This window comes from Pithys albifrons, chromosome 12, assembly GCF_047495875.1.
Source record: "Pithys albifrons albifrons isolate INPA30051 chromosome 12, PitAlb_v1, whole genome shotgun sequence".
NCBI lineage: Eukaryota > Metazoa > Chordata > Aves > Passeriformes > Thamnophilidae > Pithys > Pithys albifrons.
The window spans coordinates 12,652,531-12,669,947 of record NC_092469.1 but is presented as its reverse complement, the minus strand read 5'-3'; the positions used below and the strand labels follow the sequence as shown (position 1 = coordinate 12,669,947).

Sequence of the window (17,417 nt, the reverse complement as noted above, 5' to 3'; positions counted from 1 at the left end):
TCTGTCTATCACCTCTATATTATGAAAGTCTTGTATCAGATTCCCACATGTCATTATTATATATATATAAACATACATATTTTATATTTAAAATTGGATGTGTTTATTATCCTGTGGTTTTCTTTGTAGTGCAAAAGAAATGTGAGACTTATTACTGTTTGAACATGCCCACTGTACTTTTTAGATACATCTACTTGTTTTGATATTCTTCTCCAGGGTAAAAAAATTCAAATTGACCCAAAGAACACAAATCTGAGAGAAAAGAGAAAAGTCTAATCATTGGGTAAAATTTGACTGTCATGTTCCCAAGACATTAAGGAGAATTATGGGAATTAGACTGAAGACAGCAAAGAGAAAAAGAAGACAAAAGATGTTGTGCAACTGTGAACAGAGATTTCTTCTATAACGCTTCATAAAACAAACAAAAGCAAGAACCTCTTCACCTGAAGTTAGTCATATAAGGCTGACTTTGCAAATCTGGTCAGCGCAGTGGTCCAACCATAAAAGTAGCTGAGGTACAGCTTAAAGTTATTTGTACTATTTCCTGAACAACATACAATCAGAATTATTTTTTAAATGAGTAGACAGGATAAAATTCATTGTGAGCTGTTGGTTCAGTTGATAGCACTAAACCCTTTGCTTTGAAGGTAAGGCAGTAACTGCAGAGCACTCCATGGGTGCTGAGTCACCTTCCAGAGCATCTCACAGAAGGGTTCATAGTTATGTGGCCAAACACAAATGCAGCTTTCTAGGCCATACTTCACTGCATACCTAAGGCAGTGTGTGGCCTTCCAGAAGTTACATGACAATCCTGTTCCATTAATATATTTCTAGTTTTTAGCCATGGGCAAAGTTTTGGAATGGTCAAAATGAAAATGAAAGCAAATATTACAAGGGTCCTTAAAACCTGAAATAACTGCATAGCTTACCATGGTGGAATAAAATGCATCTAACTAGTGCAAAGGAGTTGAACTGAATATGACACTAGAAATGCATTCTTTATTCAGAATGGATCCAGAGTCCAGGAAGTATAATAGAGCTGATTTGTATAAAAATAAATGGCAGTAAAGCTTTTGCTTTAACTTTCAACAGGAATTCACCCATGCTCTATTCAGGATTAGTCAATGAATTTTTACAAGGCCCACTGCAGTCTTTTATTTGTTGGCTTCTATTGAGTCTGGTTAGCAGGAAACAATGGTTAAATTTGAATAAAAGTTAGCTCTGTGCTGAATGTTGTCTTCACAACTGATATCTGTCATGGCCCAATGAAACTCCTTGAGAAACTGTGCAAATGCTAAGAAATACAAGATCTTTTGAAGGAATGTCATTTATATCACACTGGAATCTTTGCATGCCCTAAGAAAAATTCAGTTATGATCCATCTTCAGACTAAACTTGACATTGGAATTGATTTGATATACCCAGAATTGTTTTCCATGTTCTTAATCAATGGTAGCATATCTTCATCCCTCTTGAGAGAATGTCTTTTGAATTGTGGCTCAAGTAGAATTTCATGCTATGTTCAAGTGTGAGCAGATGCCCTGAGTTTCTGAATCTTCACAGAGAATTCTGCCAGCCATGCCTTTTGTTATGTCAAGGATATGGAACTGTAGCACATGAACTGCAGCTGTGGCCATATGGTGGCATGTATAGGAAGGAGTAATGGGAAAAAATTTCTTCCACAGAAGGAATAATGAGGAAAAAAAGAGACTATACACTCCTCCTATGTAGTACTTGTTACTCATAACCAAAATAAAAAAATTGCTTTGAGTCAAACAGTTCAGAAGTAGCCTTTGCTGTTCTGACACGAAGCTCACTTTATTAGGTTTTTAAGGTGTAGCCTTATGCAGAGTACATGACAACAGCATTATCCAGATGGAAAGCAATTATTAAGAGCTATACAGTGAGCAACAGTTGCATAGGTACAGTAACTTCACAGGGAAGTTGCTTAAACATGAAGGCACTGCTGGGAGGGGTGGAGCAAAGGCATAATAGCGAGCCATTTCTGTGGGAGGAGCGTGTCTCTCCCAGGCAGTCATTGCCCAAAAAGGTCAGATGTGCTGCGGGTACAAAAGTGCCTGAGTCACATTCCAGTCAAATGTGAAATTAAGTGTATCATGGCCTTACAGCACATGTGAATTCACACTATTAAGGCAGTGTTTCTTTGAAGAGTCCTTTCCTTTCACTGGGGGGCAGGAGGAGACAGAAATAAGTGTCATGAATGATGTGTGAAATATGTATTCTATTTATACTCATAGTACCAGTGTGGGAAACTTGTGATGTTACAGACATTTGATCATTCTGTGTTGTATATCCCCAGCCAATATTCTGCCTTTTCAGATACTTGAGAGAAAGCAGATTAAAATACAAACTAAAGGAAGACTAAGGAAGTCAACGATGCTAAAAGGGAACAAATCAAGTATCTCCCTTTGTCCCAGACTTGAAAACTCTGAGGAAACAGAAAAGTGAGGAATGAAAACAAATATATAACAAAGGAGTTATTTATATGTACATGGAGATACACATATGTATTTGTCTGTAAAATGGGATCATGTCTTTTGATGAGCTTGCTGTTCAAACATTAATGTTACCTTGTTTGAAATAAGATGTATTTTTTTCTAGGAAATAAATTAGGAAATTGAACTCTCTACTTTCAGACTATCTTGAGTCACATAATTCTACTGTTAATAATTTATCTAAGCTATTCTTGCCAAATGAACCTCAAATATTTTGATTCTTTGAAATTTGATGTTGAAGTCATTGAAGCAGTTCAAGCAGTATATATGTCTTTATCCTCTGAAAGGCTGAGGAAGGGAAACTAATAAATCCCTGAATGCTGATTTTCCTTCATGTTTAACAATGCTCTTGAAATTTCTGTGTTTTGTCTCACTTAAAGACAGTGGATCCAATAAATTCCTCAATGTATCATCCCCATACTAATCTTTCTTGATACATTTCAGTATCTTGATACACAGATTTTCTTGTTTCATATTAAAAAGGAAGGTAGAAACTGTGGCTTTATGAGTTCAGGAGCATTCCAATACACATCTTTACCTCAGTATTCCTAAGCCATTGCAGAAACCACCATGCCCAGTGCCAAGGCAAGTTCCCTGCTAAAAAGTGACTAATGTTTTTTTATCATCTAGCCTTGATTGGAAAGGAAAATGAAGACTGAAGAGCTCTTTTTCTATTAAACAGTAGTACTTGACAATGAGTATTTGTTGCCCAAGAACTGGGAACCATGGGCCTGACTTGCAGAACTGTTGATTTAATTATTCCTTTCCCGGAAAGAGATTTAACACGTTTTGTCAGTTGCTCTACACTTTTTTTTTTCAGCTGAGACTGTAATCCTGCCTGCTTAATCCACATATTATCAGCCCCTTAGGATTTTTTTAAGAAAGGGAAGTTTTCTCTTTTACAAGAGAGAAAAACATGTCCATCTTACACAGCTTATTGTCCACACAACAATGAAGAAGTTACTGTATGACTCTGAGTGTATATGGTGGTTTTGTAAATCCGTCTGAGCCCAGTCTTGAGTAAGGCAACTAATCCCCGTAAAGGGTATTGCTTCAGAGGAAATCTTTGCAGAGCTGTGGAATCCACTCCTCCACCCCAGTGCCCAGGCTGTTTGCATACTGGGGCTTTGCTTGCTGCTGTGGATAAAGAGTGCAAACAAACCAAACTGGCTGTTATTTTATACCTCCTACCTATTGTGACTCTTATGGAGACTGCTGTTCTTTGAAGCAATGAAGATGCATCCTCACATGTATTCTCTGTTTCCTCTACTGCTTTTGGGTCTGTGCAACAAGCTGTAATTCTCAAAGCTTGCATCCCAACCCACTGCCTTTGAGGCCACATCTTTCTAATGGGAACTGCAGGTTTCCTTCTCAGAAAAGCAAAAACTACAATAAAGTAACCGATTCCAAATTTTTAATTTTCTATAGGTTTTTAGTTTTTATAGCCTGAAAATATTTTCCCTTTTATAAAAATCCTGATGGAAACTTACACTATAATGCTGTTAATTTTCTGTCCTTTCCTTTAATTGCTGTGATTACAAAATCCTGTCATGCCCATGAGCTGGAGGATTCTGAATAAGTTCCAAGAGCATACAATTACTCACACCTACTCCACCTCACTGCTGTGCTGGTAACCGTATCTTATTAATCATCCTTACTGTCCACCCAAGTCTCCCTTTGTAACATGTCACAAAACCTGTAAGAAATACTTAGTGGTAAACTGAAGTCCCATTTGCAGTATGCAGTGACAACACAACAAAAGACAGAAGTTCTACATCCTGAGTCAGAGGGAAGGGTAAAGGGGAAAATCTGTGAAACTATGGGAACGAGTCATCAGTAGGAAGGTTTCTGATATGAACGTTCGGTGTCCTTTAGGCATTTTTAGGCAGCTTAAGTTTCAGCAATGAGTTCTGTGCTTTGATTTTTTTTCATTGTACTGAATGTGTGTGTGTTTAAAAATTGTTTCTTTAAGTATACTGTGGTTAAAACCCCAAACAACAACCACAACTTCCTGAGATTCATGTAAATACTGAGCAGCAATGGGACAGAAAAATCTTTCTATATAATAATTTAAATTACAGATGAAGCAGGAAAAGGAGGATGCAAGTGATCTAGCAATTACACCATGCTGCCTCAGAGCACTGACAGGGTTGTTTTCATATTTTACAAATAATGAACTCTTATCCTGTCTGCTGGATCTACCAGTCAGCCTATGGCATATGCATCAGCCCAGAGGGATTTGAGAGGAACCCACCAATTCATTTTCCTCTGCTCACAAAACAGTCACCAATGGAAGAGCTGGATTCAAACGGATGAAAGGGTACGAGACATATCATCAACATCCCAAGCATCGACTGCTTTTGAAAAATACATTTCTTGGTAAACACTTCCCCAAGACCTTGTGTGAACTGTTTAACGAGCACAAAGACAGGTGACATGCACTGGCTTTGCCAGCCAGCCAAGATCTTTAGATGTAGATGTTTATGTTTTCTTAACCCCCAATTATCTCTCTGGAGTGCAGAGACTGCTTTTAAGGCTGCACTGAGCAGGAAGTGCTAAGTATGTTCATAAAGGTGTGTCTTTGCTCCCTGGCAATTCCCTGGTAACAGGGGCGTAGTAAACTAGCCTTAAGTAAAACAAACAGGCTTTGTGGAAATCAAAAGCTGAGAATGCAAGCTGTTCACATCTCTTTGATTAAAGCAGCTAATCTTTGAAGGTGGTGAACTCCACCTTGTTCCCCTAAACCAAACAGGTTCTCAAGGTTTGGATTTGTAAGTCTCATGCTTTTGATAACAATGCAAAATATAAAATGTTTTTAAGGTAATTCTTGTAAGATGTGTTGTGAAAAAAGGGTAAATTTACACATTAACCGGTCACAAATATAATATTAAACAAGAAGAAAAGCTCTGCATAATTTCTTACAAATCACATCACCCTGTACAGAATGGCTCATCTTACACCGAGAGGTACAGAGCAGAACCCATAATATTGAAAAAAAATCTCCACCCTTTGTTATTGAGTCCTTTTGCCTTGTCTTCCCCAAGGGAGTTTATGTTTTCTTACCGGAAGCTGACCAGGAAAAGTTCAATTCATGCACACGGCAAAGTAGATTGTTGATAGTTTAACTAGGAAGAATTTATTTTATAGACAGCAAAGTACGTGGGAAAGCACGTTTTCCTCTTGCTGCAGATACACCCACTGCCAGGCACTCCTGCATAGACAGAAAGTAATCCAGCTTTTGAAAAGACACAAAGACCTAATTTCTCACCTCACATTTTATGTCTGTACAAAGTAGATGTAAAATGCTGCCCATCGTGACTCACCAGTGAGCGCAGCCCGAGTGCCCCCAGTGACAGCAGGGACCGCCCCAGGACAGCCTCGTGTGCCCCAAAGGCACGGATTGGTGACACTGCCAGGCAGAAGGGCCCTCTTGTTTGCGCATGAGTCACTGGCTTGTTTTGGTCAAGATAACTTTTTGTGGAACCAACCACTGAACCAAACGAGAGAATGAGTCCACCTTAAGGAATACTTAAAAATATCAAGTATCTCAACGCTGATTCACAGTGAAGCCCCACAAACAGGAGTGCTGAAGAATCAGAGGATCCAGTGAGCCAAAGAGGAGACAAGAATGAATAGCTGAAGTTGGAGGAACAAGGAATGCCTGAAATTTATATTTATGGCAAACAGATTTCATGATGCAACCCACAGCTTAGGAAGACAGTTAGTCATATGTGGAAGCCTCAACCAACTCCTGACTATTCCCTTTTCTTCAGCAGGGATATGTTTGCTTATAGTGCATACTAGGATTTAATTTATCTGAAAAATAATAAAGTGGACCGGACCCCTCAGACTCCCTGCCCACACAAAGCCAAGCACTAGAGTATGGAAAGGAGTAGTTAACATTTAGTTATGTCCTGAACATCTACTTCACCCAGAGCTTTATCAGTACATTCACTTGTGTACACTCCCAGAAAGTGCCAGGCAACTTTCTCTGTCTGCCCCTGGGCTCTTTTTCTTTTCTTCACCACCATATCTTTGAGCATAGAAAAGGCAAAACCTCAATGTGTGTTAACTGTGTCACAGCAGGGTTGAAATAATTACTTGAGGAACACAAGGAATAATTAATTGAACACAAAGTGACATTTCCAGTCAGACAAGGGTGTGCCACATGAGCAGAGGGTTGTGGAAAGAAGGAGAAGCAGCACTTATGAAACAGCTCTGTCATGGTATATTATCACAACTCCAACTTGCTGGGAAGGGAATTGCACCTGCTTGCCCTGTGCTTAGCTATTATCTGTGTTTATAAAGCAATTCTGTAGCTATTAAGTGATAAATGCACTGAATTGCATCATATGGCATCTTAAATTTAAAATTTCTACTGGATGCCAAAGGGAATAACCTAGGCATACCTGTCTTCTTCCTGTCTGAATACAGTTACTGACTGTGCAACAAGTTTCTCTGAGAATGCTTCTCAGAAATCCACATCACTCTCTTGTATCAGGCAGATCTATCTGTAAGGACACTAATTCTCTCTTACTTCCACTGTATATATTCCACAGCATGTAAGATCCAGCATCAGGCCAGAGGAAGACGGATATTTGTTCAGTCATGGTCAGAGGTTAAAGTGAGGAGAGGATTTGTTGAATAGAACAAGGGAATTTATTTGAATGAGAATTTGATGATTCTAACTGACATGACTGCAATTATATAATACAGTTCAGTGCAGAGTCTTGCATGCAAGCAATTGCATCTAGAGGTGCTATAAAAATGAGATATCTTTGCAAAAACTGTAGTTATCAAGCTACAAATCGTAGAGTAGAAAATAAATTAATCTAATCTTCCTAGAAACTGCCCTAAAAATTCTACTACAGTCTGGTAGTAATGAGTCAGACAAGACTTTTTAAAGACCATGTACTTTCAAGACAAAGACAGTGAAAACAGAAATAAAAATGTTGTAACAAAGGTCTACTTCTTTGAGGAAATTATTCCATCCTTGTGACTGGATAGAATAGGACATTCAGTGTGTTTGAAATCCCCTGGTCAGATCCTAGGGATGTAACAGTGGTAGAAATGAAGTGAAATAAATATAATCAAGATGGAAGATCAGGAAATCATTGAATGATATGTCTTATCATATATCTTTTGGATGCACATCATTACATTCATCAATTTATTATGCAAAATACTCTGATTAAATGTTTCTAAATGTAAGTACTTCAACAGGTGGTTAAGTTTTGCTTAAATTTTGCATTTATATTTTACTTCTGTTTATATGGTTGTGAGAAAAAGACATGTATTAGCATATCTGTATGTGGAATAAGTTTAATTAAACTCTAATGAAGAAACAGGTTAAGTATCAGAGCAGCTAAATCAAATGGGAATGAAATATTATAGGAACACCCCCTTCTTTTTTTATCAAGGTTTTTATGTCAGCTGAGATTTTGTGCTACAATTTGAATAAACAGCCAGAGATTAGTAATTTCTGCCAACATAATCTCATGAGACCTTATCAGCAAGTTGTCAGTAAAGCTTGAGAAAATGTAACTTGCATAAATTCATCATTAATTGTGTAATTTGTATAATTGTTTTCCATGGCGTAATTTGGCCTTCCAGTACACAGTTCTTTGTATTTACCTGAAGATCAGTTCTTTCCCCATTGCTCTGTTGCAGCATCAGCTCTCAGTAAGTGACTGTACAGCACACAGATCTTTTAATGCAGATAATGGCATTTACATTTCTTATGTTGTCTCATTGCTTTTATGTTTCCATGACGGTGACTGGGGTTGGAAATCCAACCTTCCAGGTGGCTGTAGCTCTCTCACTTTGAAACATCAGTGATTTTGTGTTTCAGTGAACTAAGGTGGATTTTACTTCTGTACAGTGTGAATGCATTTTAGTGTGGGAATATGATGGACTGAATATCATAGATTCATTGGAAGAGTGGTACTTTTCTAAAAAGTTAAAGGAGTATTGAGTTTCCTATCTTGCTACTTCTGTGACTGGAAGTCTCTGAGATGATCTGTTAAATATAAAGTATAAAACAGCCCAAATTAAACACTTCATGTAAATATCAGGTCATTCTCATTTTTCATTATGAGGAGTTAACCCCTTCATCTTTTCACAAGAGGATATAAGTTTATCTTGCTGAACTTTAAACATATAAAGTGATGTTAAATTTTATTGTTTATAAATTAAGAAGATGATTCTACTTAATTGTATGTAAATACGAGTGAGTAACAGGCAGAATTTTGGCTTTTAGCTATTGCAGTAGATTGTGTTAATCAGTTTATGTTTTTACTCTTTTCACTGCGGTGACAGTGATGGTAGCAAGGATGGTGGCAATGGAAGGTTTTCCTTTATAGTTTATGCAACAAACACCCCACTAGATTAACCTTACCAATTAAATGCAAATTTTTTTAGTCTTGGATATGCTGCTGCACTGACAGACTTGTAAACTGCCATATCCTTTCAATGGACAAAGAGAGGACGGATCAGTAGTAGAAGTGTTTTCACCTAAGGCTGAATATCCATTTGCCTAAAAATCTGCCACAAAAACAGTATTTTCCATTAAATTTCCATTTTCATATTTTACCTGAGACAAGTAGAAAAAGTAACCAATTGTAATGAGAATTTATTTAGATAGATTGTTGGGGCAATAAAGCTTCACATAAAGTCAATTTTTAATCACAGGCAAGGTAGACTGGAAGGGTTAGGAAATACCTGCATATTCATCTCATTAGGTAACAGAAATTGTATCACATGGCTTGTCTAATTTACCGCAGCCTAAAGATCCTGTCTCGACTAGTTGCAGTGAATTATTTAAAAAATTAGCAGTGAGATCAGATTGGCGACTAAGGAGAAAGTTTCCCATCAGCAATGTAGTGCAGCTCCGGAAAGGTCATCCAGGGAGGTTTTCCAGGCACAGCTGGACAAAATCCTGGCTGGGTCACTCTGGTGCTGGCAGTGGTACAGCTGTGGGCACATTGCTGGACAAGAGGACTTACAGAAGTCCCTGCCAGGAATCATTTCAATTACTCTAATTCCAGAAAACTGTCTAGTAAATTATTTGAAGAACAGCATTGTTTCCAATGAAAAAAAATGGAAATTCCCTGTGTATTTGTTATAAACCGTTACCTTTAATGTAAATCTCTAGTAATATTCATGAAAGACACTACTATGCCTGCATGTTTGATTTGTCCATAAATTTGGTAGAAAAGAAAATGCTTAAATTTTCAAAAGCTTGATGCCTGTAATCTGGGGAAATTTGGCTAAACAACACATGCCTATAAGACCTCCAATGGGAGCTGTTTTAATTTACCTTTAAGTCAATAGAAATGAAATTCCAACTGATACAGGAAACTAAGTGAATGTTTTCAGCGTAGCTTGATGGTGTGAGTATCTGCAGAGTAACAATCCACCAGAACCACCTTTCTGAAGCTCTTTTGCATATTGCTGAGCTTGTGTGGATATCTTGATGGAAATTATTTCAAGGCTTCTCTATATTACATTGTAATCATGGCAGTCCTACCTGTTAGCCCCAAAAGTCAGATCTCTCCAAATATCTGGACAGCAATCAAAGAACAGTTAAGCAGTTATTCCCATGCCTTTTCCCACTCATTTACTGTTAAATAAGGGATGCCAGAAAAGTCTTTACATATGGGTTTATGTTTCAGGAGTTGCAGTAAGCTCCTCCTTCAGAAAATATTAATGCAGTTGCTTATAATCCAACCCAGGAGCCAAGGACTGAGTGCACATGAAGGCCAAATGTCTTCTCACATTTGCTTACAGATCACTCACAAATCTTTCACCTCCTGTGCTAGTTCAGTTTGGAGGTGCTGAGGCACGCAGAGAATTCACTGCTCTCCCTCTTGTGCAGATAAACACTAAGGCTCCATACTGACTCAATTTAGTATCTCTGTTTCTCACAATCACAGAAAACAATTGGCTAGAAGAGACCTCTGGAGGTCTTTTGGTCCAAACTTCCTGTCCTGCCAGTGGGGCCAATTTTGAAGTTAGACCCAACTTCAAAGTTAATTCACTTTTCTCAGGTGGTTTCAAACCATTTACAGGGCTAAACATTATGATAATTTTTTTCCTTTTAACTGATGAGTAAAATATTCATAAGGACAAATCACTTCTCAATATCATACAAGTTTGGAACAGAAGATTGACTTTTAGCTTCCCTGAAAGATAATTTAAGTAATTCTGTAGATCTGAATGCAGCCAGGATATTAGATCTCATGTCTCTGTGTCTCATACTCAGCTTTAGGAAAAGGGCTTCAGTGATCAGGACAGTCAGTCCACAGGAATTTTCAATAATAATGTCACAAAGGTAAAAGATGTGGTGCTCTCTCCTCTTCTAATGAAACTGTATTTAATGAGAATGAAAATACAACTATAGATTTATCCATTGCAAGCACAATGAATTGAATGAGTTTGTTCACTGTTCTCATGTGCTCTGTGATCTATTTTCTAGTTTTAATTGCTTGATTAATAAGAAATAAACAAAATAATTACAGTATTGAGCTTGCATAAAAATTAATGTCCATCTTTAAAATTTTTATTCTCCACCAGTTACATTTATGAGAAGTTGTATGGAGCCTACAAACAAGTACCTCTATAAATATGCCTGCCAGGATTAAAACCAAAGGTGAGCCATAACTTCATTGCAGCAAGGTCTTGGTTACAAATTAACTTTGCTATGCTCACTGTACAAGGGTTTGTCCCACACACTTTTCAGGAAGTGGATCCTGTTGGTGTTCTGTGGAGACCTTTATATTTTTGAAATCAATATCACTGCAGAGACTGGTATAATTTAGGGCAGAGAGGTGGAGGGTTGTGGACAGAAGGTGAATGAGAAATCAGTTGTATAATGTGATACTTTAAAATGTTTGCTATCCCAGGAAGACCAGCATTTATTTAAACTTTTCTTTTAAACATTTTAGAATGTATTTGAGGTTCATTTAGCTAGAATAGTTTAGATAAATTAATGACAGTAGAATTACGTGAATCAAGATAGTCCGAAAGTAGAAAATAGATGAGTTTTCTAGGAAGGGGGGCTACATTTTATGAGATGAGCTAATATAGTTGTGAAAAGCATAGAAGCTTTTGGGCTCACTAACCTTGATACTACACAGATTTCAAATAAGTTTTCTAGGGTTTTTGACACTGATCCGAGGAGGACTTCTTTAATCTGACATGTTGCTTTATGTGATTACAATACTTTTTCACATTAGATCCTAAAAGGCAGGTACATATGTATTGGCATTCTGTGTGCCAATCCATTGCAGCCTGTGATCAAGTATATCAACGTGGCCAAGAATCCATCATGTGCATGATCTTCTGTAGAAATCTGCTCATTATAATCGCATTATGTATGAAGTACTCACATATTGGGGCTGTGGAATGACATCCTCATGAAGGCAGCTGAGTTGCAACAAACAGATACATTTTTTGCTGTGTACAGAGCTACAGTAAAATCTGTGTTTGCAGTGCTGTGTACAGACACTGCCTCCCTCAGACACCCCCATAATGTGTGTTTGGGAGAGGACAAACAGGGGTAAGAGGAACAATTCTCATGCTTGCAGTCAATGTGTTTTTATGGCTCTTATTACAGACTTTAGGGATAAAAATCATCCCATATTCAACAATCAGGCTGTTACACTGTTTTGTTACCACTATATCCAAAGGATATAACTAACCAAAAGGAATATAAGTGGGTTTTTATTCTACCAATGACTTCTAGAAATCTATTAACAGAAAAGAATAAGCTGTTGCGTAAATTCAGCAATGCCAGAAAACATAATGCTGAAAACATTTTGAATATATGTATTCATGTTACATATTAAAATTTTCATCTTTGAGTGTTTGGGAATTTGTCCTTTCTGTTACAATGAACTATCTTCAGAATTCCTTCTCAGGCAGCTGCACATGTGAGCTGCAGAGAAACAGCTGAGAGACTGAACTATCTTGTAGTCTTCAGTGAGATACACCTGAGCACTGCAAAGTTTCCTGCATGGCCTCTGTCAGGTAAATTCTTCTCATACATGAATTCTAAGGTAATTCACATGAGACAGCATCCTTGAAATGTAGTTTATTTTCACTGAAATAAATGGAATTAGTCTTGTTGATGGTGTGAATCAGTGTTTGCTGAAGGAGGTCCACCGTAACTACTGCAATTAACCAATTATAAAATTAGCACGTTAAAAGATGAGAAAATGTGATTTAATAATTAAAGCTATCAGATATTCAGTTAAATGTCCAGTTCTGCATTCTCCCATGACAGACATCAGTTGCTAAATAACAGCACCATTTTTCATTCAGAGAAAACTGTATTTCAACACAACACTAATATTGGAGTACAAACTGAAGATTTAATTAAGCAAAAGAAAAATTGCAACTAGTCTGAGTAGCAGCATTTGGCCTTAAAATCATTAGTAGCTCATCAGTGGTGGCAATAGGAAAAATAATAACTGTCCAAACAGTTTAGAGGCTTTTAAACTTTCTTTTCTGCTTTAAAATAAATTTAATTTTTATATTTCTGGAAATTGTCTCAGTCCCCAACATTACAAATATTCCTTCTGCTGCTGGTTTTGTAGCAGCTAAACGAGGTGGTGAGTTCCCAATGCAGAGTCTCACCTGTGACACAGCAGATACAGAGCAAAGCTGTCCCTCTGGGACCGTGATGAAAGCCCGTGAGCAAGTTCCTTGTAAAAAATATAGGATTTTATATTGCTGTTTTGCGAAACTTCCAACATACACCCTTTCTCATAGTGGAAAAAAAATTATAGGACGCACCTTTACAAACCAGAGGAAGAACAGGGCCTTAAAATGCAAAGTCCTTTCTGTTTGTAACATCCCTTTAAACCCCTGCAGAAATACTACACTTGTATTATACATTAACGTTGGCGTGGGAAGCTGGATACACACGCAGCAACGTGCACAAAAGGTGATTAATCAGGAGCAGGTAAAGACTTTTGTTTCCTGGAATTCAATGCTGTGTTTTAGCAACTGTACGCGGCTATTCCTCAGGTATCCCAAAGCAATGGGACGCTCCGAGCTCTGTATCCCCCCACAGCGCCCAGCGCCGGGCGCGATCCCGCAGAACTGAAAGCAGGTACGGGCACTTCCTGCAGGCACAATTAAAGAGAGAGAAAGGGAGTTTTCCTCTGATCTCCCTCAAAAACCAATCAGGCCAGATCAGCCAGGCGTTGATTCTCCCTCCGTCCCTCCTACACCTTTTCCAGAGGCCCAATGGCCTTGTCCCTTTGGGAGATTGACTAGAGTCACATGAGCTGCACCAAGGGCAGGTAACTCAGGGGAGGGGAAAGGGAAGAAAAAAAAAAAAAGGAGAGAGGAAAAAAAAGCCAAAGCCTAGGCTGAGCTTCTGCCATGATGTCAGAGGGAAAGAAACCCACAGCTTGCTAATTTCACCTCCCAATCAGCCCCGGGAAGGAGAGCACCGGGAACAGGTAGAGATGGGAGCTTTCTCCATGTTTTTTTCTCAAACACCCTACCTCCTTAAATAGCTCTTTCTCTCCTCTTGATATTGTGACTCCTCGTTCGCTTCTTTGCCCTTTGATTACTTGGAGGTTGGGGGTGAGCCTTGTGGTATTTTTTGGGGTAGTTTGTTAGTGTATCTTTCTTTTTCTTTTTTTGTCTCTTTTTTTTTTTTGACCTTTGCTTTTGATTGTAGTTGTTTCCCCCTGTGGTCATGACGGCTTCGCACAGTGACTCTTTGGTGGTGTTGTTTGGGGCAACAGCTGGTGCATATGGGGCTAAACTGGGTTCGGATGAGAGGGAACTAATTCTCTTGGTGTGGCAAGTTGTGGATCTACAGAGCAAGAAGGTATGGCTTCGATATCCGGGCCGAGGGCGCGTTCCGCGGGCGCGGGGCGAGCGGACTCGCCCGGCCACTCGCCGCCTGCCCGGGGCCGCCTGGTCTGGTCATTTCACAAATGCACCGAGGGAGGGGGGGGGAGTCACCCATCGCACAGGGAAGCCCAGTCGGCAAGGTCCTTTTTGTTCCATCTTAAGGGAAGAAGTAACTTTTAAAGTTTGGTCGCCTCCACCCCTCACTGCCCCGTCCGCCTTAAAACATGTGTAGCTTCGAGGATGTCTCCGGACTTTTGAAGCTTTAAAACAAAAAGCTGCCCGGGTGGCTCCGGGCGTGCACGCTGCCCTGGGAGCGGGCTCACAGTAACCATTGGACCCTTTGCGGCCTGCTGCGGGACACATTTTTTTCCTTTTTCTTTTTTTTTTTTTAAACCAACGTTTGGTTAACTCTTAAAAAATACTGATTTCTTTTAATTTTTAGGCCAATTTAAAAGTCATCCCGAATTCCGCCCCCTCTCGTCCCCTCAAAGCCCCATCATAAACAGGAACCCCCTAGAGATGAAGGGCTTTGATAAAACAAACATGACTATTAATTTCATTAATAGATTCATGAAGCTGCCTTAAGTGATCTTCCTTTTGCAGTGAACAAGTGCCGCAAACCCGGTGCTAACTGCAAAAAGCACGGCATGAGAGTGGGCCCGGACACCCCAAAGCGAGCGCGTGGCTCTCCTGGGTGGGAGGGAGAGAAACCGAGGCCAAAGGTTTCGATTTGTGAAATAGACAAATGCTTTTCTCCTGGCGGATGTTGGGACGGGATACTGCACCTTTCTGGTTTCTCCGCAGTCTGAGCATACTGTTTTAAAGAGCTGTTTCCATTGCTTCTCACTTTCGTCCGTAATTTCTTAAATGTTTTTAGGTAGGGACACTACACAAATCCCTGGTGAAAGCAGACAACTTGGACTTAAGTGACCAGTGTCGCGAAGTCAGCGGCTTAACACCAGAGGGACTGAGCAAAGCCGAACCGCTGGACCGGGTCCTTCAGCAGGTGAGGAGCTGCTCTCGGGAGCAGGGGCTCTTCAGGGTGAAACCTGCCAACAGGATTTTATGGATTTAAAAACAGAAAGAGGCTTTAGTTTTGCCTTTCACTTTGAAATCACTAGCAAGATTTCAGGCTTGTTTCAAAGCCAAGTCAAAAGAGATCTGAACCACTGAAAATGGGAATCCCATAATTCTGAAACATTTATGTACAATACTGGAGTATTTGAGCTGATGCAAGGTCTTGGAAGATCTGACTTCTGGTTATTCTGATGGATCTACTTTCATTCCAAACTTCTCTTAAGCCTTACAAGAGTAGGCCTGTAAGGATACTGCTTAATATAGCCGTGCTGATGAAACTTTCACAATTCATGTGGTATGGTTTAATCTATAAGTTTACTGCTATAATAGGTATTAAAAAACTTGACTTTTTCTCATTTGTTATTCTTTAAGTTAGTTGAAGTCTTCAAAAGTATACTTTCATATTACATCAGCTGTGCTTGCCGTGTATCACTTTTTTTCAGGTGGGCTTAATTAGTGGACTATAAAGTGATTGGGTTTTTTCCCCTGTGATTTCTGTAATTTTACTCTTTGACTCAATGTCCCACTAAGACAATAAATCTGTAAGCTTGTATGATACTTACAGCTCAAGAAGGCTGAAGTTACTTGTAATAATTTAATGCCAATAGTGTATACATACACTATTCCTGAAAGTTTGCTTGCTTTGACTGTGTTTTGTACACGAAATGTGCTTGAATGGAAAAATACAATAGTGCATTTTTGTGTAACATACAAACCTGGCTTTCCACACCTTGTCTGAATCATCGTAGGTGTGTTTCAGCAAGAAACTTGCTTAGGCAGTAGAACAGGTTCATGTTGCTGTAACTTCTGGTGACACAGATACTTGGCAGACTTGGTCCTAACCCTCTTTGATACTGCAATGGTTAACGCCATAGTCTGTAGTGAGAGTCTTTGAACATGTAACTTTTATGTATCTTAAAATCTGCCACCATTAGCTGCAGAAGCCATTTGTTCTACTTGCACTGGTTTTACTGAAGTCCAAGCGGTGATTATTTTTTTTTCCAATCTCCATAATAACCCCTGAGAAAATGTGCAGCTGCAAGTTTGATCTTGTCCCAGATCTTGCACTAAAGACATCTGGAGCAGCTTAGCCTGGTACACTCTATTTACTTTTATAACAGACACACTTTAATTATACTCAATACTTATGAGAGATTGTATCTTATTGCTGTAAATTGCACTGTAGGTGGGTCTGCTTTAGCAAATAAAAGGAAATGCTACCTTTGTGTGTAGGTGGGTAGAGACTCTTGAAAAACAACAATTTTTTTCCTTTTTGTTTGCATATCTATGCAACTAAATAATGATTTTGCTGTTAATTGTTCGATGCCAGTTGTGATCTGGCCAGTTTCATCATAGGTCTTCTGGAACACAACTTTTTACCTAAACTCCCTTCCCCTTCATGTGTCCTGACTCCTGTGGGAGGTAGGAGAGTATTAATTCAACCTCCTGCTTGCAATGATGGCAAAAAGAAAGCCTCCATATCCTTTAATAGTAGACCCTTTTCTGCATTTTTGAAGATGAGTCCATTAAATATTTCAATTGCATCATGTATTTTAGGGATGAGTCAGGTATTCATCAACACATGTGGAATGGTTTTTTCTTTCTCAGGCATTTTGTTTAGCAAAAGCACAGGTGGGTGAAGTGGTTGTTTGAAAAGGAGGAGGAAAAGGAAGTAGACTTCTACCTTGATTTAAGATAATATTGTAGAATATGTGAAATTAGCTTTCCACACCCTGCTTGGATTATAGTAGAAAACTGATGATGCAGCTGAAAATCTCTCACTTTAGCACGTATCTCAGTTGTGTAAATGAAGTGGCTCCTCTGGCTTTTGCCTTGGTTTCTCAGTCTCTGCTTGTGAGTGGAGTGAGAATCACTAAGCACAAATCCTTTGTAACTTCAATCCATGCTTCAGGTGTCTCTTTCAAACTCGAGCATTCTGTGTTTCTGGTT

At 39.0% G+C, this 17,417-nt stretch overlaps 1 protein-coding gene across 6 annotated transcripts in view; it reads left to right on the top strand.

Annotated features, from left to right (window-relative positions):
• The first annotated feature begins 13,833 nt into the window (after positions 1 to 13,833).
• Positions 13,834 to 17,417, top strand: part of ESRP2 (epithelial splicing regulatory protein 2) — a 39,651-nt gene continuing 36,067 nt past the window's right edge. For 4 of the 6 annotated variants that reach the window (XR_011698900.1, XR_011698899.1, XM_071567862.1 and 1 more), the window contains exons 1-3: positions 13,834 to 13,987; positions 14,212 to 14,364; positions 15,268 to 15,396. Coding sequence is in view for 4 of the 6 variants with exons in the window: in XM_071567862.1 (XP_071423963.1) it covers positions 14,230 to 14,364; positions 15,268 to 15,396 (264 nt within the window). In the remaining 2 variants the exon portion in view is untranslated. The remainder of the gene's footprint in view (positions 13,988 to 14,211; positions 14,365 to 15,267; positions 15,397 to 17,417) is intronic. The other 2 variants (XM_071567861.1, XM_071567860.1) reach the window with 1 other exon arrangement.